General features: G+C 39.0%; 4 protein-coding genes across 4 annotated transcripts; all 4 read left to right on the top strand.

Annotated features, from left to right (window-relative positions):
• Positions 1 to 6834: 6834 nt before the first annotated feature.
• On the top strand, positions 6835 to 7536 carry LOC311139480 (hemoglobin subunit beta-2-like; the record flags this gene model as incomplete). The annotated part of the gene is made up of 3 exons (XM_084174363.1): positions 6835 to 6926; positions 7043 to 7265; positions 7408 to 7536. The coding sequence occupies 3 exons, from the start codon at positions 6835 to 6837 to the stop codon at positions 7534 to 7536; spliced, it is 444 nt and encodes a 147-aa protein (XP_084030489.1).
• A 1982-nt stretch (positions 7537 to 9518) lies between these two features.
• Positions 9519 to 10274, top strand: LOC311098604 (hemoglobin subunit alpha-2-like; the record flags this gene model as incomplete). The annotated part of the gene is made up of 3 exons (XM_084139136.1): positions 9519 to 9613; positions 9774 to 9981; positions 10146 to 10274. 3 exons carry the CDS (start codon positions 9519 to 9521, stop codon positions 10272 to 10274), a joined length of 432 nt encoding a protein of 143 aa, XP_083995262.1.
• A 6811-nt stretch (positions 10275 to 17085) lies between these two features.
• On the top strand, positions 17086 to 17787 carry LOC311135648 (hemoglobin subunit beta-2-like; the record flags this gene model as incomplete). The annotated part of the gene is made up of 3 exons (XM_084169674.1): positions 17086 to 17177; positions 17294 to 17516; positions 17659 to 17787. 3 exons carry the CDS (start codon positions 17086 to 17088, stop codon positions 17785 to 17787), a joined length of 444 nt encoding a protein of 147 aa, XP_084025800.1.
• Positions 17788 to 19711: 1924 nt separating this feature from the next.
• LOC311130826 (hemoglobin subunit alpha-2-like) lies at positions 19712 to 20466 on the top strand (the record flags this gene model as incomplete). The annotated part of the gene is made up of 3 exons (XM_084163627.1): positions 19712 to 19806; positions 19967 to 20174; positions 20338 to 20466. The coding sequence occupies 3 exons, from the start codon at positions 19712 to 19714 to the stop codon at positions 20464 to 20466; spliced, it is 432 nt and encodes a 143-aa protein (XP_084019753.1).
• Positions 20467 to 26460: the final 5994 nt, after the last annotated feature.

Raw genomic sequence — 26460 nt, 5'->3', positions numbered from 1 at the left:
CACATGCTGTGGTCCTCAGTGTGGAAATAAATTGTCTTCTTCATTGAGAAATAAAAAGTTACATCAAAATGTAATAATTCTCTCCTTAATATGTTTACTTTTCAATAATGTTGTAATAAGGTTGGTTAAAAAAAAAAAACATAACATGGAAAACACCAATAACCTGTGCTGTTACACCGCACATAATGTAACAACAATGACTTGACACATTATTATTCAAAGCAACTTCAACCAATGAATATGTTACACTTTCTCTCCCAGCACTCAACTGAAATAAAAAAGGGTTGTTGTATAGCTTCTGCTTCTCTGCTGCACTTAAGTTGGCCACACCTGACAAAAGTAACACAAAAGGATTTGGTTAAGATACTGTAACAATACTTCATGCTTATTTTTGTTGATAGCATATTTATAGGAACTTTGATAATAACTTACATAGACAAAAAAGGAAAGTGCTGTTACTGATTGTCACTGGTGTTACTAGCTAGAGCAGTAATACAAGTGTGGAGCAGTAACACCAGCTTAAAATCTGAACAGAAAAAGGCCACAGTCACTCAAACCAGAGTTCATCAACCATACAAACTTCTTTGAATTGTGTGATTTCATTAATTGTTTTGTTCATAATTATATTTTCCTTTGCGTAAGAATGACGAACACCAATGACATTGGACTTAGACACATGAAATTACCCAAAATATATTTAAATTAGTAATATATTAAAAGAGTGTGCAGACTCATCATGTTCTTCCATTAATGCTGCTCCTCCAATGAGCCATTTGCCACAGGACATACTTCACAAAGTTGTATGTTTTCAAAACTGCAATTTCTTTGAAGTGAAAACACCAATGACAAGAAATTGAGCTTTTAAGTTATTAAAAATATTTTGTAATCATTTTTGCTTATCTATTCAGTACATACACTGAGTGCACAAAACATTAAGAACACCTGCTCTTTCCATGACATAGACTGACCAGGTGAATCCAGGTGAAAGATTTGATCCCTTATTGATGTCACCTGTTAAATCCACTTAAATCAGTATAGATGAAGGGGAGGAGACAGGTTAAAGAAGGATTTTTAAGCCTTGAGACAATTGAGACGTGGATTGTTTATGTGTGCCATTCAGAGGGTGAATGGGCAAGACAAAATATTTAAGTGCCTTTGAACGGGTATGGTAGTAGGTAACAGGCCCCAGGCTCACCGGTTTGTGTCAAGAACTACAACACTGCTGGGTTTTTCATGCTCAACAGTTTTCTATGTGTATCAAGAATGGGTCACCACCCAAAGGACATCCAGCCAACTTGACACAACTGTGGGAAGCATTGGAGTCAAAATGGGCCAGCGTCCCTTTGGAACGCTTCCGACACCTTGTAGAATCCATGCCCCGATGAATTGCTACCCCCAGTATTTTTGTACAATTTATGAAAACAAATGTTTTGCAGTAATATGATTCCCTATTAAATAACAGTTTATTAAAACGAAAAACCTATAATTTGTTATTAGGGGTTCACAGCAAAACTGTTAAATTGTTATTCTCTGAATTCTTACTATTATTGTCCCCCAGGTTGAAACCGGGAACGGGACTGTGGATCTGTCTCCGTCCATTAGCACGTTAGTGCGTTCGTTCATTAGTTAGCCACACCCAATATCTCAGACAGCACTGGCCCGATATTAACCAAACTTGGGTGTATGATGCGTCTTACCATAGAGATCCGGCATATACAAAATTACACTGATTGGCCCAAGTTAATTAACACTGATTAGCCTATAGGTGGCACTGTTATAAGCAGTCTCACTTAAACCCTCATAGCCATCGCCCGGTTTGACCTAGAGAATTGAAACTTTGTATGCAAGTGGTCTTTCCTCATGCTGAACAAATTTGCCAGATGGACCCATAACGTCTGTCAGCATAGACTTTCCTCCATCTTGGAAATGTTGCTAAACATTTGAAAAACGTATTCTCATGAACCATGAGTCCAAATGACACCAATTCGGTATGTAGGCCAATGGTATATCTCTTAACTTAGTTTGAGAAAAGCTAAGGGATTTGTTAAGAGATGGCTGAGTTATTGATACATCAGGAAATCTGATTTTAGGTGTCTATTTAAATCTGTTGTGAATCCACTCCACCATGGCTTATCAACCTGAAACTTTTTACAGTCATCAAAGACATGACCATACATTTGGCATTGATATCTTAAAAAACAAGGAAACGATTAACAATTAACTTTTTTGACTATGTAATGCTAATGCTTAAAATAATCATAACAAATCATCTCATGGACTAAAAGTCAGATTCACTCCAAATTTGGAAGATTATGTTGATGCATTCAAAGATGGCCACCAGTAGATGCATATTAGCACATCAGAGATTCTTTTTTTTCTTCTTTTTATCTGAGTTGATGGGGCTTTGATTTTATGTTTGTATGTTTTTCCCACATATGCTAGTATGCTCAAATATGCTAGAAATACATCAAAAGTCTTATTCTCCTGAACAATAGGACAAAATGACATCATGTGGAATGTAGGCCCATGATATATGTCTTAACATAGTTTTTAGAAAAGCTCAGGTATTGGTCAAAAGATGGCTGAGTTATTAACAAATAAAAAATATGATTTTAAGTCTCAATTCAAACCACTGTAAATCCACTCCACAGTGGCCGGTCAACGTGAAAATTGTAATTGCGTTCATGGACGTCCCTAAGAAGAACCACACTTAAGTTGGTATTGATATCTTAAAAAACAAGGAAACTATTAACAACTCATTCTTTGCATGTTTAACACCAATGCTAAAAATCATCTGCAATCATCTTCTCCTCATAAACCATAAGTCCGATTCACTCCAGATGTTGCATTTAGAATCATGAAATCCATCTTTAATGGTTTTGAGCAAGAATAGTTGCTGTATTCAAATATGGCCACACTGTACCTATAGATGCAAGTTAGCACATATGCTAATGATAAAGATACTTCAAAAATCTTCTTCTCATGAACCATTAATCAGATTGACTCCAGATTTGGTATATAGACTCAATGAATTAGCTTCGAATGAATTTGAGAATGATTAGTTGCTTCATTTAAAGTCAGCCACGCTACACCACAAGAAGGCACCATATCACAACAGGGCATAAGAACTGAACCGATGGACATGGAGCCATGAAATCTGGTATATAAACCTTATATATGTGTCCTTAGAAGATGTGTGGATATAAAGTCACTGCAAACTTAGATGGCTGCACCAGACCAGTTGATGGCACTATAAATGTCATTGGCACCAGTGACACCATAGGATACTAGAGCAATAACTATTGATCAAGTGAACTTTGTCTCATGCAAATTAGTGTTAGATTTAAATTATGCAGACGAACAAAGTTAAATATCGTGCTTAGTATAGCTGTATAATCACATATTGTTGCCCTTATGTTGTCTGAATGTAGTGAAAAGTGGATATTTTATTCTGGAAAATTTGAAACCGTAAGTCCTGCTGCTTGGGCAGTCAGTGTATTACAGCTGTGAGAGTGTATTGAAGTATTTTGGAACACTGGAGTGCACTAACTGAGATTTAAATCATTTCCACAAACAGATTTCCACAAAATAAAGGCCCAGATTCAAAGATGACTGCAATATACCAATACACTAACACTGAAAATATTTCACAAATCTTAAAATAAACCATTAGTCGAATTGACCCCAGAATTTGTATATAAACTCAATATATTAATTAATGACTTTAAGAATGATTACCTGTTGCATTAAAATAAAACCAACTTACAGCACTAGACTAAACTTCAGTTGCATCATACTTGAGGTATTGAGAGATAAACATAGTAATGCTTTCATTGATTGCACATCAAGGAAGATACACTACATGACCAGAAGTATGTGGACACCTGCTTGTCGAACATCTCATTCCAAAATCATGGGCATTAATATGGATTTGGTCCCCCCTTTGCTGCTATAACAGCCTCCACTCTTCTGGGAAGGCTTTCCACTAGACGTTGGAACATTGCTGTGGGGACGTGCTTCCATTCAGCCACAAGAGCATTAAACAGGAAAGGGCCTTCCCCAAACTGTTGCCACAAAGTTGGAAACAAAGAATCGTCTAGAATATTATTGTATGCTGTAGCGTTAAGATTTCCCTTCACTGGAACTCAGCCATGGAAGCCTAGCCCGAACCATGAAAAACAACACCAGACCATTATTCCTCCTCCACCAAACTTTACAGTTGGCACTATGCATAGGGGCAGGTAGCATTCTCCTGGCATCTGCCAAACCCAGAATTGTCTTTCAGACTACCAGATGGTGAAGCATGATTCATCACTACAGAGAACGCTTTTCCACTTCTTAGGCTTGTGTGGGGCTGCTCAGCCATGGAAACCTATTTCATGAAGCTCCCGACAAACAGTTATTGTGCTGACATTGCTTCCAGAGGCAGTTTGGAACTTGGTAGTGAGTGTTGCAACCGAGGACAGACGATTTTTACACACTACATGCTTCAGCACTTGGCGGTCCAGTTCTGTGCGCTTGTGTGGCCTACGACTTCTCGGCTGAGCCATTGTTGCTCCTAGACTTTTCCACTACACCATAACAGCATTTACAGTCGACCGGGGCAGCTCTAGCAGGGCAGCAATTTGACGAACTTACTTCTTGGAAAGGTGGCGTCCTATGTTGCCACGTTAAAAGTCGCTGAGCTCTTCAGTAAGGCCATTCTACTGCCATACACTCTATACACCTGTCAGCAACGGGTGTCGCTGAAATATCCGAATTCACTCATTTGAAGGGGTGTCCACATACTTTTGTATATATAGTGTAGTTCCTTCATGATAGAACACTTGCTTTGTTATCTAACTGATCTTCTGTTCTTTCTGTCATCCTGTGAACCCGTTCATTGCTTCTCGCAGCTATATTTTTTTGTAATTTGAAAGTGTTTTACATGGTGCCAAAGTCCAGGGACAGCATTTCCACCACAATTAAATAATTACCCACATGACCCAAATTACACAGTAAACGAGAATCCCCTGCCTCCAAACAAATTCTGAATAATCTGGTCCAGGACATTTTTTTTTTTTTTACCTCGAAGTGAAAAATCTAAAGATATATATTTATATATAGATATATATATATATATATATATATTTGGGCCAGGCATGTAATACAGGCTACAAAGTATAAATAACCCTAATATCCTTTCGTGTTTCCTTTTATTTTATTGTATTCTATTCACGCTTATTTACATTTTGATTATTGACAGATTCAATAAATGAATGTCCTATCAATTTAAAAAATGAACACGCACGCATGTATATCACGGCACGAATGACATTCGAGAAGTGTCCTAATACAAATGCGCTTCATTTAGAGTCACTAATGGGTGGAGAGTCTTGTTGTAGGAGATTACACAGATGCGTGTTTGTTGCAGATAACACGTCAGAGGGTGTGAAAGCATGGTCCCGATTTCTATGATTGTAACTAAAAGTATATTTCAAAAGCTTAATTAGGCCTAATGAAATCTTAAACTATGGCATCAAATTGATCTGAAATTACAGCCCATCAACTATGGCACAAGTGCACCCTCAGGAGGCAGTGTTGGAATGAAACTAATGCAATGCCAATGCCATACATTTAAGATTGGAGATTCGTATTATTAAAGTAGTTAAAAGTTTAGTATTTGGTCCCATATTCCTAGCACGTAACGTGACTACAAACTTGTTCGATACATTTGCAGTTTGTTTTGGTTGTGTTTTGGATTATGTTTTGCCCAATTGGACCTGAATGGTGAATAATGTATTGTGTCATTTTGAAGTGCCTTTTATTGTAAGTAAAAATAGATGTTTCTGAATAATTCTACATTCATGTGGATGCTACCAATATTATGGATAATCATGAATTAATCATGAATAATGATGAGTGAGAGGGTTAAAGGGGCAAAAATATCATACCCGCTAAAAATACTAACCTCCCCTGTTATTGGTAATAGTGAGAGGTTAGCATGTCTTGTTGCAGCCTCTGCATGGCATCTCACTCGTCATTATTCATGATTCATTCATGATTTTTCCTAATAATTTCATTATCCGTATTAATTTAGAAGTGTTCAGAAACATCTCATGTACTCACTTCGAAATACAATTACTCCAGTCATCTTTCACCATTCAGTTTCTATAGGGCAAAACATAATCCAAAACACAACCAAAACAAACTGCAAATGCATCCAACGAGTTTGTAGTGTCACACGTTTGATGTAATCGTTGCGTGCAAGGAATATGGGACAAAATACAAAAAGTTTGACTGTGCACATTAAGTGAATTTGGGGGGGGGGGGGGGGGGGGGGGGGGACGACGACGACGACGACGACTATATGCCTTCATTTCGGTTAAACAGATATGTATGAAAATACCCTCAAATGAAAGGTGTCATTCTACTGTTGCCTCATATGAAACATGATATCTTAAATCCAAAATGCTGGAATGTAGAGCCACATTAAAATGTTTAGCTTCACTGTCCAAATACATATGTAGTGCAGTGTATGTTACTAAATAGGCTACTCCTTATGGACACTTCAGAATCTATTTGTGGTCAACAGTTTCTGCTGTTTCACGGAAAACCACATATAGTAAGTAGAACTACAGGAGGACCCATTCAAAGATCTTTATGATCTAAAACATGACCTATATCCAACCAATCACATTAACTTTTTCGTCTTTGGTTATCGCCAACCAATCATAATGCACTTTCTCGTCTTGGGGGCGGAGTGCACAAATACCATAAAAAGAAAGATGTTTTACAAATGTGTTCATGATTCTGATTCTCACTAGAACCTTAGCTAAATCATCACGAGCAAACATGGTTGAGTGGACAGATGAAGAGCGCGCAGCCATCTCCGACATCTTCTCCAAGCTAGACTATGACGAAGTTGGCCAAAAGTGCCTGTCAAGGTAAGACAATAAGCTTAGCTTTAATTTAATTTGGAGTGTTAGTCCCCTTAATCTTCATCATCTTCATCATTTTATGTTGTTGTTCAGCCTCACACTGTTCTCTCCGCTCCCCTCAGGTGTCTGATCGTGTACCCCTGGACCCAGAGGTACTTCGGGGCCTTCGGCAACCTGTACAACGCAGAGGCCATCATGAACAACCCTCTGATCGCTAAGCACGGCACCACGGTGTTGCGCGGTCTGGAGAGAGCTCTGAATAACATGGACGACATAAAGAACACCTACGCGGAGCTGAGCGTTCTGCACTCCGAGAAACTGCACGTGGATCCCGACAACTTCAAGGTAAAATACAAAAGAACATTGAAGTGTACTTTTTTTTGTGCGTGCAAGGTATACAATACTTTGTAATTACACTACTCGATCAAGCTACCCCCAAAGACATTCTAAACGTCTCACTTCTGTTTTGGTTTGTTCACTTTTACAGCTGCTGTCTGACTGTCTGACCATCGTCATCGCCGCTAAGATGGGCACCACCTTCACCCCCGAGTATCAGGCATCCTTCCAGAAGTTCTTGTCTGTGGTGGTTTCTGCTCTGGGCAAGCAGTACCACTAGAGTCAGTCCTCCATACCTGACAGAGGAGACGTGTTTCACTCCTCAATGAAAAAATAAAAGAAGTATAGAAGCATCTGTTTGTTGATTATGTTTGTTTATTTTATGCGTGCGTAATTGTGTCCATATATATATATATATATATATATATATATATATATATATATATATATATATATATATATATATATATATATATATAGGCCTAGACGAATTGCACTTTAAGCATGGCTAATATAATAAGACAACTTTAAAGGTTTCAATGGTTATTTCATATCTACACATTATAAATAATACATTAGCCAACATGAACAAGTTGGTGAATGGATGCACATTGTCTAAAAGCCTACAGAGTTGACCCAGCTGAATTGTATACTGTTGCTGGCTGTAAAACACGTGACACACATTCATATGACTATTAACACATAAAAGGTACAAAAACAAAACTATGAAGTGACAACTGTATTTATTGACTAATAAGAAAAAGTGGGTCATAAAACGAACATCAAAGCATCATGGATGGAATGCGCTAATTCATTTTTTTAAAATAAATATCATTATTGTCGTTTGAGTCTTTAACAGTTAATATGCATTTGTCAAAAGTATTGACCTTATATTGACACGAGTTTACTGTAGCTGTTGTGCTATTGATATCCAAATGTAAAACATAATTCCAGAAATGTTGAATCCCCTGATAAGATTGTTTTCCGTTTTGTTTGATGCAATTGACCTCCACTTGTACATTTAGAAAAAGCTAGTTTGTTTGGTGCAGGAAACTGCCCCATATTCATAATTTGTTGTTGTTGACATAGTGGTCCCATTTTTTGTATTATAAGGGGATGAGATTCAAGTTTCCTACACCAGAACCCTACATGAGCTATATCATTTCAGTAGCCTATATGACATGAACCACAGCAACCTAGTCCATGCATGCCCCTGCAGCAGCTGGCCTCTCCAGCTACGATCCTACATGGGGTTTTAGAATATAAAAATGGCAACACCTAGTGTTATCTTTAACCACATACAGTAGGCCCACGCATTATCTGAGAAAATCTATGAGTAAAAGGCATATCTTTGCCTTTACATTTATTTAATGAAAGCGTCCTAATAGCATGTATAACCATAGGTCTCTCCAGTGTGTCTATACTCTTCCCTATTAGATGATTCCTCATCATCCCCCAGGATGCTGTAGGAGAAGTCATATATTTGCTGCCACATACATAACACCTTCATGAAGAAAGTGACATACCATTTCCTCGGTATCGCGATATCAGGTTCTTCATTCTAGAAATCATTGTATTCGTTGAGAACTTATCGAATGTTGGTTGTCATTCTGTCTTTCCCCCATCTGCTAATATCAAGTCACAACTCCGCTGTTAGCAACTCAATCAATTATAAAACGGTCACTTTCCTTTTTTCTTCATTGTGCACTATTTTTATAAGTAGAAATTGGTGCAAAGTAGGATTTATTTGAATAAGAACAGCCCAGTTGTCATATTTAACTCATTGTCAAATAGCAAGCAATAAGTCTTCATCATCATTGTGTAAAATAAATAATTGCATTATATATCCATAACAGATCATACCTGTTTCATAGTAAGATATTAGTCCCTCTTTTCAATATAAGGACGTTTTTAGAGAATTGTTTCTAGGCTATATTTATCTCTAATAGATATGGCGGCCATGCCTAGCAATGGTTGCTCTTAGAAGTCTATGCAAACGCATATAGATTTGCTGTGCTACCATATATAGCCGAAAGAGATAACACAAGACAACACCCTAAAATTCACAGAACTGATGCTCTATCTCACTGATAATTTTACTCAATTATCTCCTCATAGCCAATAGAAAACAAGTAGAGGTGGGGTTTGGTGACATGTCTTGAACCATAAAAGAGGTGTCAGGGTCCGTCTAAATTCAGACCCTTCTAAAGCTTAATTTACCCTCTGAATAGCTTGTGTGGTACAACAGAGCCTTTAGTCAAAATGAGCCTGTCAGCTAAGGAAAAAGTCATCGTCAAGGACTTCTTTGAGAAGGTCTCCACCAGGTCCGACGAGATCGGCGCCGAGGCTCTCGCCAGGTAAAGATGCAAGAGACTTTATCATCAGTTAGGCTGTACTGCATAATTGAGGATGAAATGCATCACTTATTAAATACAAAATGTTATTGATACTGAGTAATTTATATGCTCGACAGAGCAATTACCACTAACCAATCATTTCTCTCGTTCCTCCATTCAGGCTGATCGTGGTGTACCCCCAGACCAAGTCCTACTTCGCCCACTGGAAGGACCTGAGCCCCAAAGGCGCTCCGGTTAGGAAGCACGGCATCACCGTCATGGGTGGCGTGTACGAGGCCGTGAGCAAGATCGATGACCTAGCTGGTGGTCTCCTGACCCTGAGCGAGCTGCACGCCTTCATGCTTAGAGTTGACCCCGTCAACTTCAAAGTAATTATCACCACAACTATAGCCAATGTTCCCATAATGCGCTATAGGCGTATGGGCAATGTAGTAGTAGCCTATGCCTATTCTAAGCGTTTGCAGAAGGCGCCATTGCACTTTTTTCAGGATAATCAAAGTACTGACTCTTAGCTCTGTTTGTCCCTCGTCAGATCCTGTCCCACTGCATCCTGGTGGTCTTGTCCATGCTGTTCGCCGAGGAGTTCACCCCTCAGATTCATGTTGCCGTGGACAAGTTCTTGGCCCTCCTGGCCCTGGCTCTGTCCGAGAAGTACCGCTAAAGGAACAATCAGCACCAACACGCCAGCACTCACACATGCTGTGGTCCTCAGTGTGGAAATAAATTGTCTTCTTCATTGAGAAATAAAAAGTTACATCAAAATGTAATAATTCTCTCCTTAATATATTTACTTTTCAATAATGTTGTAATAAGGTTGGTAAAAAAAAAAAAACATAAGATGGAAAACCCCAATAACCGCACATAATGTAACAACAATGACTTGACACATTATTATTCAAAGCAACTTCAACCAATGAATATGTTACACTTTCTCTCCCAGCACTCAACTGAAATAAAAAAAGGGTTGTTGTATAGCTTCTGCTTCTCTGCTGCACTTAAGTTGGCCACACCTGACAAAGGTAACACAAAAGGATTTGGTTAAGATACTGTAACAATACTTCATGCTTATTTGTGTTGATAGCATATTTATAGGAACTTTGATAATAACTTACATAGACAAAAAAGGAAAGTGCTGTTACTGATTGTCACTGGTGTTACTAGCTAGAGCAGTAATACAAGTGTGGAGCAGTAACACCAGCTTAAAATCTGAACAGAAAAAGGCCACAGTCACTCAAACCAGAGTTCATCAACCATACAAACTTCTTTGAATTGTGTGATTTCATTAATTGGTTTGTTCATAATTATATTTTCCTTTGCGTAAGAATGACGAACACCAATGACATTGGACTTAGACACATGAAATTACCCAAAATATATTTAAATTAGTAATATATTAAAAGAGTGTGCAGACTCATCATGTTCTTCCATTAATGCTGCTCCTCCAATGAGCCATTTGCCACAGGACATACTTCACAAGGTTGTATGTTTTCAAAACTGCAATTTCTTTGAAGTGAAAACACCAATGACAAGAAATTGAGCTTTTAAGTTATTAAAAATATTTTGTAATCATTTTTGTTTATCTATTCAGTACATACACTGAGTGCACAAAACATTAAGAACACCTGCTCTTTCCATGACATAGACTGACCAGGTGAATCCAGGTGAAAGATTTGATCCCTTATTGATGTCACCTGTTAAATCCACTTAAATCAGTATAGATGAAGGGGAGGAGACAGGTTAAAGAAGGATTTTTAAGCCTTGAGACAATTGAGATGTGGATTGTTTATGTGTGCCATTCAGAGGGTGAATGGGCAAGACAAAATATTTAAGTGCCTTTGAACGGGTATGGTAGTAGGTAACAGGCCCCAGGCTCACCGGTTTGTGTCAAGAACTACAACACTGCTGGTTTTTCATGCTCAACAGTTTTCTATGTGTATCAAGAATGGGCCACCACCCAAAGGACATCCAGCCAACTTGACACAACTGTGGGAAGCATTGGAGTCAAAATGGGCCAGCGTCCCTTTGGAACGCTTCCGACACCTTGTAGAATCCATGCCCCGATGAATTGCTACCCCCAGTATTTTTGTACAATTTATGAAAACAAATGTTTTGCAGTAATATGATTCCCTATTAAATAACAGTTTATTAAAACTAAAAACCTATAATTTGTTATTAGGGGTTCACAGCAAAACTGTTAAATTGTTATTCTCTGAATTCTTACTATTATTGTCCCCCAGGTTGAATCCGGGAACGGGACTGTGGATCTGTCTCCGTCCATTAGCACGTTAGTGCGTTCGTTCATTAGTTAGCCACACCCGATATCTCAGACAGCACTGGCCCGATATTAACCAAACTTGGGTGTATGATGCGTCTTACCATAGAGATCCGGCACATACAAAATTACACTGATTGGCTCAAGTTAATTAACACTGATTAGCCTATAGGTGGCACTGTTATAAGCAGTCTCACTTAAACCCTCATAGCCATCGCCCGGTTTGACCTAGAGAATTGAAACTTTGTATGCAAGTGGTCTTTCCTCATGCTGAACAAATGTGCCAGATGGACCCATAACGTCTGTCAGCATAGACTTTCCTCCATCTTGGAAATGTTGCTAAACATTTGAAATACGTATTCTCATGAACCATGAGTCCAAATGACACCAATTCAGTATGTAGGCCAATGGTATATCTCTTAACTTAGTTTGAGAAAAGCTAAGGGATTGTTAAGAGATGGCTGAGTTATTGATACATCAGGAAATCTGATTTTAGGTGTCTATTTAAATCTGTTGTGAATCCACTCCACCATGGCTTATCAACCTGAAACTTTTTACAGTCATCAAAGACATGACCATACATTTGGCATTGATATCTTAAAAAACAAGGAAACGATTAACAATGAACTTTTTTGACTATGTAATGCTAATGCTTAAAATAATCATAACAAATCATCTCATAGACTAAAAGTCAGATTCACTCCAAATTTGGAAGATTATGTTGATGCATTCAAAGATGGCCACCAGTAGATGCATATTAGCACATCAGAGATTCTTTTTTTTCTTCTTTTTATCTGAGTTGATGGGGCTTTGATTTTATGTTTGTATGTTTTTCCCACATATGCTAGTATGCTCAAATATGCTAGAAATACATCAAAAGTCTTATTCTCCTGAACAATAGGACCAAATGACATCATGTGGAATGTAGGCCCATGATATATGTCTTAACATCGTTTTTAGAAAAGCTAAGGTATTGGTCAAAAGATGGCTGAGTTATCAACAAATAAAAAATATGATTTTAAGTCTCAATTTAAACCACTGTAAATCCACTCCACAGTGGCCGGTCAACTTGACAATTGTCATTGCTTTCATGGACGTCCCTAAGAAGAACCACACTTAAGTTGGTATTGATATCTTAAAAAACAAGGAAACTATTAACAACTCATTCTTTGCATGTTTAACACCAATGCTAAAAATCATCTGCAATCATCTTCTCCTCATAAACCATAAGTCCGATTCACTCCAGATGTTGTATTTAGAATCATGAAATCCATCTTTAAGGGTTTTGAGCAAGAATAGTTGCTGCATTCAAATATGGCCGCACTGTACCTATAGATGCAAGTTAGCACATATGCTAATGATAAAGATACTTCAAAAATCTTCTTCTCATGAACCATTAATCAGATTGACTCCAGATTTGGTATATAGACTCAATGAATTAGCTTCTAATGAATTTGAGAATGATTAGTTGCTGCATTTAAAGTCAGCCACGCCACACCACAAGAAGGCACCATATCACAATAGGGCATAAGAACTGAACCGATGGACATGGAGCCATGAAATCTGGTATGTAAACCTTATATATGTGTCCTTAGAAGATGTGTGAATATAAAGTCGCTGCAAAGTTAGATGGCTGCACCAGACCAGTTGATGGCACTATAAATGTCATTGGCACCAGTGTCACCATAGGATACTAGAGCAATAACTATTGATCAAGTGGACTTTGTCTCATGCAAATTAATGTTAGATTTAAATTATGCAGACGAACAAAGTTAAATATCGTGCTTAGTATAGCTGTATAATCACATATTGTTGCCCTTATGTTGTCTGAATGTAGTGAAAAGTGGATATTTTATTCTGGAAAATGTGAAACCGTAAGTCCTGCTGCTTGGGCAGTCAGTGTATTACAGCTGTGAGAGTGTATTGAAGTATTTTGGAACACTGGAGTGCACTAACTGAGATTTAAATCATTTACACAAACAGATTTCCACAAAATAAAGGCCCAGATTCAAAGATGACTGCAATATACCAATACACTAACACTGAAAATATTTCACAAATCTTAAAATAAACCATTAGTCGAATTGACCCCAGAATTGGTATATAAACTCAATATATTAATTAATGACTTTAAGAATGATTACCTGTTGCATTAAAATAAAACCAATTTACAGCACTAGACTAAACTTAAGTTGCATCATACTTGAGGTATTGAGAGATAAACATAGTAATGCTTTCATTGATTGCACATCAAGGAAGATACACTACATGACCAGAAGTATGTGGACACCTGTTTGTCGAACATCTCATTCCAAAATCATGAGCATTAATATGGAGTTGGTCCCCCCTTTACTGCTATAACAGCCTCCACTCTTCTGGGAAGGCTTTCCACTAGACATTGGAACATTGCTGTGGGGACGTGCTTCCATTCAGCCACAAGAGCATTAAACAGGAAAGGGCCTTCCCAAAAACTGTTGCCACAAAGTTGGAAACAAAGAATCGTCTAGAATATTATTGTATGCTGTAGCGTTAAGATTTCCCTTCACTGGAACTAAGGGGCCTAGCCCGAACCATGAAAAACAACACCAGACCATTATTCCTCCTCCACCTAACTTTACATTTGGCACTATGCATTGGGGCAGGTAGCATTCTCCTGGCATCTGCCAAACCCAGATTTGTCTGTCAGACTACCAGATGGTGAAGCATGATTCATCACTACAGAGAACGCTTTTCCACTTCTTAGGCTTGTGTGCGGCTGCTCAGCCATGGAAACCTATTTCATGAAGCTCCCGACAAACAGTTATTGTGCTGACATTGCTTCCAGAGGCAGTTTGGAACTTGGTAGTGAGTGTTGCAACCGAGGACAGACGATTTTTACACACTACATGCTTCAGCACTTGACGGTCCAGTTCTGTGAGCTTGTGTGGCCTACGACTTCTCGGCTGAGCCATTGTTGCTCCTAGACGTTTCCCCTTCACCATAACAGCATTTACAGTCGACCGGGTCAGCTCTAGCAGGGCAGCAATTTGACGAACTTACTTCTTGGAAAGGTGGCGTCCTATGTTGCCACGTTAAAAGTCGCTGAGCTCTTCAGTAAGGCCATTCTACTGCCATACACTCTATACACCTGTCAGCAACGGGTGTCGCTGAAATAGCCGAATTCACTCATTTGAAGGGGTGTCCACATACTTTTATATATATAGTGTAGTTCCTTCATGATAGAACACTTGCTTTGTTATCTAACTGATCTTCTGTTCTTTCTGTCATCCTGTGAACCCGTTCATTGCTTCTCGCAGCTATATTTTTTTGTAATTTGAACGTGTTTTACATGGTGCCAAAGTCCATGGACAGCATTTCCACCACAATTAAATAATTACCCACATGACCCAAATTACACAGTAAACGTGAATCCCCTGCCTCCAACCAAATTCTGAATAATCTGGTCCAGGACATTTTTTGTTTTACCTCGAAGTGAAAAATCTAAAGATATATATTTATATATATATATATATTTGGGCCAGGCATGTAATACAGGCTACAAAGTATAAATAACCCTAATATCCTTTCGTGTTTCCTTTTATTTTATTGTATTCTATTCACGCTTATTTACATTTTGATTATTAACAGATTCAATAAATGAATGTCCTATCAATTTAAAAAATGAACACGCACGCATGTATATCACGGCACGAATGACATTCGAGAAGTGTCCTAATACAAATGCGCTTAATTTAGAGTCACTAATGGGTGGAGAGTCTTGTTGTAGGAGATTACACAGATGCGTGTTTGTTGCAGATAACACGTCAGAGGGTGGGAAAGCATGGTCCCGATTTCTATGATTGTAACTAAAAGTATATTTCAAACGCTTAATTAGGCCTAATGAAATCTTAAACTATGGCATCAAATTGATCTGAAATTACAGCCCATCAACTATGGCACAAGTGCACCCTCAGGAGGCAGTGTTGGAATGAAACTAATGCAATGCCAATGCCATACATTTTAGATTGGAGATTCGTATTATTAAAGTAGTTAAAAGTTTAGTATTTGGTCCCATATTCCTAGCACGTAACGTGACTACAACCTTGTTGGATACATTTGCAGTTTGTTTTGGTTGTGTTTTGGATTTTGTTTTGCCCAATTGGACCTGAATGGTGAATAATGTATTGTGTCATTTTGAAGTGCCTTTTATTGTAAGTAAAAATAGATGTTTCTGAACAATTCTACATTCATGTGGATGCTACCAATATTATGGATAATCATGAATTAATCATGAATAATGATGAGTGAGAGGGTTAAAGGGGCAAAAATCTCATACCCGCTAAAGATACTAACCTACCCTGTTATTGGTAATAGTGAGAGGTTAGCATGTCTTGTTGCAGCCTCTGCATGGCATCTCACTCGTCATTATTCATGATTCATTCATGATTTTTCCTAATAATTTCATTATCCGTATTAATTTAGAAGTGTTCAGAAACATCTCATGTACTCACTTCGAAATACAATTACTCCAGTCATCTTTCACCATTCAGTTTCTATAGGGCAAAACATAATCCAAAACACAAACAAAACAAACTGCAAATGCATCCAACGAGTTTGTAGTGTCACACGTTTGATGTAATCGTTGCGTGCAAGGAATATGGGACAAAATACAAAAAGTTTGACTGTGCACATTAAGTGAATTTGGGGGGGGGGGGGACGACGACGACGACGACTATATGCCTTCATTTCGGTTAAACAGATATGTATGAAAATACCCTCAAATGAAATGTGTCATTCTACTGTTGCCTCATATGAAACATGATATCTTAAATCCAAAATGCTGGAATGTAGAGCCACATTACAATGTCTAGCTTCACTGTCCAAATACATATGTAGTGCAGTGTATGTTACTAAATAGGCTACTCCTTATGGACACTTCAGAATCTATTTGTGGTCAACGGTTTCTGCTGTTTCACGGAAAACCACATATAGTAAGTAGAACTACAGGAGGACCCATTCAAAGATCTTTATGATCTAAAACATGACCTATATCCAACCAATCACATTAACTTTTTCGTATTGGGTTATCTCCAACCAATCATAATGCACTTTCTCGTCTTGGGGGCGGAGTGCACAAATACCATAAAAAGAAAGATGTTTTACAAATGTGTTCATGATTCTGATTATCACTAGAACCTTAGCTAAATCATCACGAGCAAACATGGTTGAGTGGACAGATGAAGAGCGCGCAGCCATCTCCGACATCTTCTCCAAGCTAGACTATGACGAAGTTGGCCAAAAGTGCCTGTCAAGGTAAGACAATAAGCTTAGCTTTAATTTAATTTGGAGTGTTAGTCCCCTTAATCTTCATCATCTTCATCATTTTATGTTGATGTTCAGCCTCACACTGTTCTCTCCGCTCCCCTCAGGTGTCTGATCGTGTACCCCTGGACCCAGAGGTACTTCGGGGCCTTCGGCAACCTGTACAACGCAGAGGCCATCATGAACAACCCTCTGATCGCTAAGCACGGCACCACGGTGTTGCGCGGTCTGGAGAGAGCTCTGAATAACATGGACGACATAAAGAACACCTACGCGGAGCTGAGCGTTCTGCACTCCGAGAAACTGCACGTGGATCCCGACAACTTCAAGGTAAAATACAAAAGAACATTGAAGTGTACTTTTTTTTGTGCGTGCAAGGTATACAATACTTTGTAATTACACCACTCGATCAAGCTACCCCCAAAGACATTCTAAACGTCTCACTTCTGTTTTGGTTTGTTCACTTTTACAGCTGCTGTCTGACTGTCTGACCATCGTCATCGCCGCTAAGATGGGCACCACCTTCACCCCCGAGTATCAGGCATCCTTCCAGAAGTTCTTGTCTGTGGTGGTTTCTGCTCTGGGCAAGCAGTACCACTAGAGTCAGTCCTCCATACCTGACAGAGGAGACGTGTTTCACTCCTCAATGAAAAAATAAAAGAAGTATAGAAGCATCTGTTTGTTGATTATGTTTGTTTATTTTATGCGTGCGTAATTGCGTGCGTATATATATATGCCTAGACGAATTGCACTTTAAGCATGGCTAATATAATAAGACAACTTTAAAGGTTTCAATGGTTATTTCATATATAGATGTTAGATCTACACATTATAAATAATACATTAGCCAACATGAACAAGTTGGTGAATGGATGCACATTGTCTAAAAGCCTACAGAGTTGACCCAGCTGAATTGTATACTGTTGCTGGCTGTAAAACACGTGACACACATTCATATGACTATTAACACATAAAAGGTACAAAAACAAAACTATGAAGTGACCACTGTATTTATTGACTAATAAGAAAAAGTGGGTCATAAAACGAACATCAAAGCATCATGGATGAAATGCGCTAATTCATTTTTTTTAAATAAATATCATTATTGTCGTTTGAGTCTTTAACAGTTAATATGCATTTGTCAAAAGTATTGCCCTTATATTGACACGAGTTTACTGTAGCTGTTGTGCTATTGATATCCAAATGTAAAACATAATTCCAGAAATGTTGAATCCCCTGCTAAGATTGTTTTCCGTTTTGTTTGATGCAATTGACCTCCACTTGTACATTTAGAAAAAGCTAGTTTGTTTGGTGCAGGAAACTGCCCCATATTCATAATTTGTTGTTGTTGACATAGTGGTCCCATTTTTTGTAAGGGGATGAGATTCAAGTTTCCAACACCAGAACCCTACATGAGCTATATCATTACAGTAGCCTATATGACATGAACCACAGCAACCTAGTCCATGCAGGCCCCTGCAGCAGCTGGCCTCTCCAGCTACGATCCTACATGGGGTTTCAGAATATAAAAATGGCAACACCTAGTGTTATCTTTAACCACATAAAGTAGGCCCACACATTATCTGAGAAAATCTATGAGTAAAAGGCATATCTATGCCTTTACATTTATTTAATGAAAGCGTCCTAATAGCATGTATAACCATAGGTCTCTCCAGTGTGTCTATACTCTTCCCTATTAGATGATTGCTCATCATCCCCCAGGATGCTGTAGGAGAAGTCATATATTTGCTGCCACATACATAACACCTTCATGAAGAAAGTGACATACCATTTCCTCGGTATCGCAATATCAGGTTCTTCATTCTAGAAATCATTGTATTCGTTGAGAATCTATCGAATGTTGGTTGTCATTCTGTCTTTCCCCCATCTGCTAATATCAAGTCACAACTCCGCTGTTAGCAACTCAATCAATTATGAAACGGTCACTTTCCTTTTTTCTTCATTGTGCACTATTTTTATAAGTAGAAATTGGTGCAAAGTAGGATTTATTTGAATAAGAACAGCCCAGCTGTCATATTTAACTCATTGTCAAATAGCAAGCAATAAGTCTTCATCATCATTGTGTAAAATATATAATTGCATTATATATCCATAACAGATCATACCTGTTTCATAGTAAGATATTAGTCCCTCTTTTCAATATAAGGACGTTTTTAGAGAATTGTTTCTAGGCTATATTTATCTCTAATAGATATGGCGGCCATGCCTAGCAATGGTTGCTCTTAGAAGTCTATGCAAATGCATATAGATTTGCTGTGCTACCATATATAGCCGAAAGAGATAACACAAGACAACACCCTAAAATTCACAGAACTGATGCTCTATCTCACTGATAATTTTACTCAATTATCTCCTCATAGCCAATAGAAAACAAGTAGAGGTGGGGTTTGGTGACATGTCTTGAACCATAAAAGAGGTGTCAGGGTCCGTCTAGATTCAGACCCTTCTAAAGCTTAATTTACCCTCTAAATAGCTTGTGTGGTACAACAGAGCCTTTAGTCAAAATGAGCCTGTCAGCTAAGGAAAAAGTAATCGTCAAGGACTTCTTTGAGAAGGTCTCCACCAGGTCTGACGAGATCGGCGCCGAGGCTCTCGCCAGGTAAAGATCCAAGAGACTTTATCATCAGTTAGGCTGTACTGCATAATTGAGGATGAAATGCATCACTTATCAGATACAGAATGTTATTGATACTGAGTAATTTATATGCTCGACAGAGCAATTACCACTAACCAATCATTTCTCTCGTTCCTCCATTCAGGCTGATCGTGGTGTACCCCCAGACCAAGTCCTACTTCGCCCACTGGAAGGACCTGAGCCCCAAAGGCGCTCCGGTTAGGAAGCACGGCATCACCGTCATGGGTGGCGTGTACGAGGCCGTGAGCAAGATCGATGACCTAGCTGGTGGTCTCCTGACCCTGAGCGAGCTGCACGCCTTCATGCTTAGAGTTGACCCCGTCAACTTCAAAGTAATTATCACCACAACTATAGCCAATGTTCCCATAATGCGCTATAGGCGTATGGGCAATGTAGTAGTGGCCTATGCCTATACTAAGCGTTTGCAGAAGGCGCCATTGCACTTTTTCAGGATAATCAAAGTACTGACTCTTAGCTCTGTTTGTCCCTCGTCAGATCCTGTCCCACTGCATCCTGGTGGTCTTGTCCATGCTGTTCGCCGAGGAGTTCACCCCTCAGATTCATGTTGCCGTGGACAAGTTCTTGGCCCTCCTGGCCCTGGCTCTGTCCGAGAAGTACCGCTAAAGTACCAATCAGCACCAACACGCCAGCACTCACACATGCTGTGGTCCTCAGTGTGGAAATAAATTGTCTTCTTCATTGAGAAATAAAAAGTTACATCAAAATGTAATAATTCTCTCCTTAATATGTTTACTTTCAATGTTGTAATAAGGTTGGTAAAAAAAAAACATAACATAGAAAACACCAATAACCTGTGCTGTTACACCGCACATAATGTAACAACAATGACTTGACACATTATTATTCAAAGCAACTTCAACCAATTAATATGTTACACTTTCTCTCCCAGCACTCAACTGAAATAAAAAAGGGTTGTTGTATAGCTTCTGCTTCTCTGCTGCACTTAAGTTGGCCACACCTGACAAAAGTAACACAAAAGGATTTGGTTAAGATACTGTAACAATACTTCATGCTTATTTTTGTTGATAGCATATTTATAGGAACTTTGATAATAACTTACATAGACAAAAAAGGAAAGTGCTGTTAATGATAGTCACTGGTGTTACTAGCTAGAGCAGTAATACAAGTGTGGAGCAGTAACACCAGCTTAAAATCTGAACAGAAAAAGGCCACAGTCACTCAAACCAGAGTTCATCAACCATACAAACTTCTTTGAATTGTGTGATTTCATTAATTGTTTTGTTCATAATTATATTTTCCTTTGCGTAAGAATGACGAACACCAATGACATTGGACTTAGACACATGAAATTACCCAAAATATATTTTTAAATTAGTAATATATTAAAAGAGTGTGCAGACTCATCATGTTCTTCCATTAATGCAGCTCCTCCAATGAGCCATTTGCCACAGGACGTACTTCACAAGGTTGTATGTTTTCAAAACTGCAATTTCTTTGAAGTGAAAACACCAATGACAAGAAATTGAGCTTTTAAGTTATTTAAAATATTTTGTAATAATTTTTGTTTATCTATTCAGTACATACACTGAGTGCACAAAACATTAAGAACACCTGCTCTTTCCATGACATAGACTGACCAGGTGAATCCAGGTGAAAGATTTGATCCCTTATTGATGTCACTTGTTAAATCCACTTAAATCAGTATAGATGAAGGGGAGGAGACAGGTTAAAGAATGATTTTTAAGCCTTGAGACAATTGAGACGTGGATTGTTTATGTGTGCCATTCAGAGGGTGAATGGGCAAGACAAAATATTTAAGTGCCTTTGAACAGGTATGGTAGTAGGTAACAGGCCCCAGGCTCACCGGTTTGTGTCAAGAACTACAACACTGCTGGGTTTTTCATGCTCAACAGTTTTCTATGTGAATCAAGAATGGGCCACCACCCAAAGGACATCCAGCCAACTTGACACAACTGTGGGAAGCATTGGAGTCAAAATGGGCCAGCGTCCCTTTGGAACGCTTCCGACACCTTGTAGAATCCATGCCCCGATGAATTGCTACCCCCAGTATTTTTGTACAATTTATAAAAACAAATGTTTTGCAGTAATATGATTCCCTATTAAATAACAGTTTATTAAAACGAAAAACCTATAATTTGTTATTAGGGGTTCACAGCAAAACGGTTAAATTGTTATTCTCTGAATTCTTACTATTATTGTCCCCCAGGTTGAAACCGGGAACGGGACTGTGGATCTGTCTCCGTCCATTAGCACGTTAGTGCGTTCGTTCATTAGTTAGCCACACCCAATATCTCAGACAGCACTGGCCCGATATTAACCAAACTTGGGTGTATGATGCGTCTTACCATAGAGATCCGGCATATACAAAATTACACTGATTGGCCCAAGTTAATTAACACTGATTAGCCTATAGGTGGCACTGTTATAAGTAGTCTCACTTAAACCCTCGTAGCCATCGCCCGGTTTGACCTAGAGAATTGAAACTTTGTATGCAAGTGGTCTTTCCTCATGCTGAACAAATTTGCCAGATGGACCCATAACGTCTGTCAGCATAGACTTTCCTCCATCTTGGAAATGTTGCTAAACATTTGAAAAACGTATTCTCATGAACCATGTAGGCCAATGGTACATCTCTTAACTTAGTTTGAGAAAAGCTAAGGGATTTGTTAAGAGATGGCTGAGTTATTGATACATCAGGAAATCTGATTTTAGGTGTCTATTTAAATCTGTTGTGAATCCACTCCACCATGGCTTATCAACCTGAAACTTTTTACAGTCATCAAAGACATGACCATACATTTGGCATTGATATCTTAAAAAACAAGGAAACGATTAACAATGAACTTTTTTGACTATGTAATGCTAATGCTTAAAATAATCATAACAAATCATCTCATGGACTAAAAGTCAGATTCACTCCAAATTTTGAAGATTATGTTGATGCATTCAAAGATGGCCACCAGTAGATGCATATTAGCACATCAGAGATTCTTTTTTTTTCTTCTTTTTATCTGAGTTGATGGGGCTTTGAATTTATGTTTGTATGTTTTTCCCACATATGCTAGTATGCTCAAATATGCTATAAATACTTCAAAAGTCTTATTCTCCTGAACAATAGGACCAAATGACATAATGTGGAATGTAGGCCCATGATATACAGTGGGGGATAAAAGTATTTAGTCAGCCACCAATTGTGCAAGTTCTCCCACTTAAAAAGATGAGAGAGGCCTGTAATTTTCATCATAGGTACACGTCAACTATGACAGACAAATTGAGAAGAAAAAAAATCCAGGAAATTACATTGTAGGATTTGTAATGAATTTATTTGCAAATTATGGTGGAATATAAGTATTTGGTCAATAACAAAAGTTTCTCAATACTTTGTTATATACCCTTTGTTGGCAATGACACAGGTCATACGTTTTCTGTAAGTCTTCACAAGGTTTTCACACACTGTTGCTGGTATTTTGGCCCATTCCTCCATGCAGATCTCCTCTAGAGCAGTGATGTTTTGGGGCTGTCGCTGGGCAACACAGACTTTTAACTCCCTCCAAAGATTTTCTATGGGGTTGAGATCTGGAGACTGGCTAGGCCACTGCAGGACCTTGAAATGCTTCTTACGAAGCCACTCCTTCGTTGCCCGGGCGGTGTGTTTGGGATCATTGTCATGCTGAAAGACCCAGCCACGTGTCATCTTCAATGCCCTTGCTGATGGAAGGAGGTTTTCACTCAAAATCTCACGATACATGGCCCCATTCATTCTTTCCTTTACACCAGGGGTGTCAAACGTCCGGCCCATGGGCCGGATCAGGCCCGCAAACGGGTTTAATTATAAGTATAAGTATAAAAATGAGCTGCAATTTTTCAATAAAATAAACTGGATGGCGCAATAGCAATTGTGTTAAGCAAGCAAACTGTTTATACCAGAGCAGAGCAAGTAGGTCAAGCCGGATGAGCTACTTTGTTTTGCCCGCGATATTTATTATGGCTTCTACTTTTAACATGATGTGCTTTGGCACCCTCATTGCCCCAATATGTCTCTGTCAAAAAAGAGAAAAGTGGACGCAGAGTGCAGAGTGTTCCAAGAAAAATGGTCATCCTCCTATTTATTCACGGAATTGAATGGGAAAGCTGTATGTTTGGTGTGTTCACAGCATGTTGCAGTGCTGAAAGAATATAACCTTCGTCGCCACTATGTGAGTCTTCATGCCGACAAATATGACAACTTTCAAGGACAGCGAAGAAGAGAGAAGGTGAATGAACTGTTGGCGGTTCTGAAGAAACAGCAGTCTGTGTTTACTCACAGCTGAGACATCAGTGACGCTGCAGTGAAAGCTAGCTACCTCATTGCTAATGAAATCGCAGTGGCTTCAAAACCATTTAGTGAGGGTGAATTTGTAAAAACATGCATGATGAAGGCAGCGGAGATTGTGTGCCCTGAAAAGCGCCAGGCTTTTGCAAATATCAGCCTGACAAGAAACACAGTTGCAGACAGGATTTCCGATTTTCAGTGGATTTGGACAGCCAGTTGAAGCAAAAAGTAAAGTCATTTATTGCGTTTTCGGTTGCAATTGATGAAAGCACGGACATTACAGATGTTGCACAACTAGCCATTTCATTCCGCAGAATGGATGCAGGACCTTGCATTTACGGTGGATGTTACAGAGCACCTGAATAACTTGAACAAACAGCTGCAAGGGCGCAACAAAGTTGTCACGCAGTATTATGACAGCATACGTTCTTTCAAGTTGCAGCTGTCATTGTGGGAGACGCAACTCGCCGGTGGTAATGCAGCTCACTTCCCCTGTCTGAAAAATGTGTGCGCGACCCAACATGTGGCAGACATGATGCGGTTCAAAGATAAAATAACGGGACTGTTACGGGAGTTTGAGCAACGCTTTCAGATTTTTGGTGAACGGGAGAAAGACTTCAACGTTTTTTGCTCGGCATTCACCGTGAATCCCTCTGATCTGCCCGTCAGCATCCAACTTGAAATAATAGACTTGCAGTGTGACTCGGATTTGAAGGGCAAATTTGCCGCAGCTGGCTTGGACACATTTTATCAGAATCTCTTGCCAGGTTACCCCAACTTGACAGCCCTTGCTGCAAAATTGTTGTGCATGTTTGGAACCACATATCTTTCTGAGCAAGTTTTCTCTGTAATGAGCATATATAAAACAAAGCTGCGCTCAAGGCTCACGCACAAGCACTTGAATCACATCCTGAATTTGGCTGCCACTCAGGATGTGACGCCTGATATTGATGCGCTGGTGAAAGCTAAAAGATGCCAGGTATCAGGAGTCAAATAAACTATGCAACCCCACTTAAAGTGCTGCATGAGACACCCTGATATAGTTCTGTGATCTGTGATATACTTCTGTGAATCACTGAGGCATTGTGTGTTTGTGTGTTCTTTGTCCTCAGAATTTTCAAATAACTTGAGGTGTTTTATGATTAATAGTGATGTTGTGCTTTTGGACACACTGTCCTCAGGCTCCAGCTTTATGTTTATATGTTTTTATGTTGAAGTTGTTTTTAATTGATTTTATTTTATTTATATATTTAACCTATTCTTGACTCTGTGGTTCTTGCACTTGTTTGGGGAACAGGATTTCATTATTTTTATCTACATTTCTGCCTGAGAAATGACACCCTGATATAGTTCTGTGATCTGTGAAACAGTTCTGTAAATCACTGAGGCATTGTGTGTTTGTGTGTTCTTTTTCTTTAGAAATTTCAAATAAACTTGAGGTGTTTTATGATTAATAGTGATGTTGTGCTTGTACTATTTTGGACACACTGTCCTCAGGCTCCAGCTTTATGTTTTATGTTGATCGTATTAAAACAAAGAAAACAATCTGAAGTTGTTGTTTTTAAGTTATATATACCATGATTTTACCGGTCCGGCCCACTTGGGAATAGATTTTCCTCCATGTGGCCCCTGAGCTAAAATGAGTTTGACAACCCTGCTTTGCACGGATCAGTCGTCCTGGTCCCTTTGCAGAAAAACAGCCCCAAAGCATGATGTTTCCACCCCCATGCTTCACAGTAGGTATGGTGTTCTTTGGATGCAACTCAGCATTCTTTGTCCTCCAAACACGACGAGTTGAGTTTTTACCAAAAAGTTATATATTTTGGTTTCATCTGACCATATGACATTCTCCCAATCCTCTTCTGGATCATCCAAATGCACTCTAGCAAACTTCAGACGGGCCTGGACATGTACTGGCTTAAGCAGGGGGACACGTCTGGCACTGCAGTATTTGAGTCCCTGGCGGCGTAGTGTGTTACTGATAATTTTGACCCCACGGGGTGAGATCTTGCGTGGAGCCCCAGATCGAGGGAGATTATCAGTGGTCTTGTATGTCTTCCATTTCCTAATAATTGCTCCCACAGTTGATTTCTTCAAACCAAGCTGCTTACCTATTCCAGATTCAGTCTTCCCAGCCTGGTGCAGGTCTACAATTTTGTTTCTGGTGTCCTTTGACAGCTCTTTGGTCTTGGCCATAGTGGAGTTTGGAGTGTGACTGTTTGAGGTTGTGGACAGGTGTCTTTTATACTGATAACAAGTTCAAACAGGTGCCATTAATACAGGTAACGAGTGGAGGACAGAGG

Source organism: Coregonus lavaretus (genome assembly GCF_964263955.1).
Source record: "Coregonus lavaretus genome assembly, chromosome: 1".
In the NCBI taxonomy this organism is placed as follows: domain Eukaryota; kingdom Metazoa; phylum Chordata; class Actinopteri; order Salmoniformes; family Salmonidae; genus Coregonus; species Coregonus lavaretus.
The sequence above is the reverse complement of the archived record's forward strand: the minus strand, read 5'-3'. Positions and strand labels throughout refer to the sequence as shown.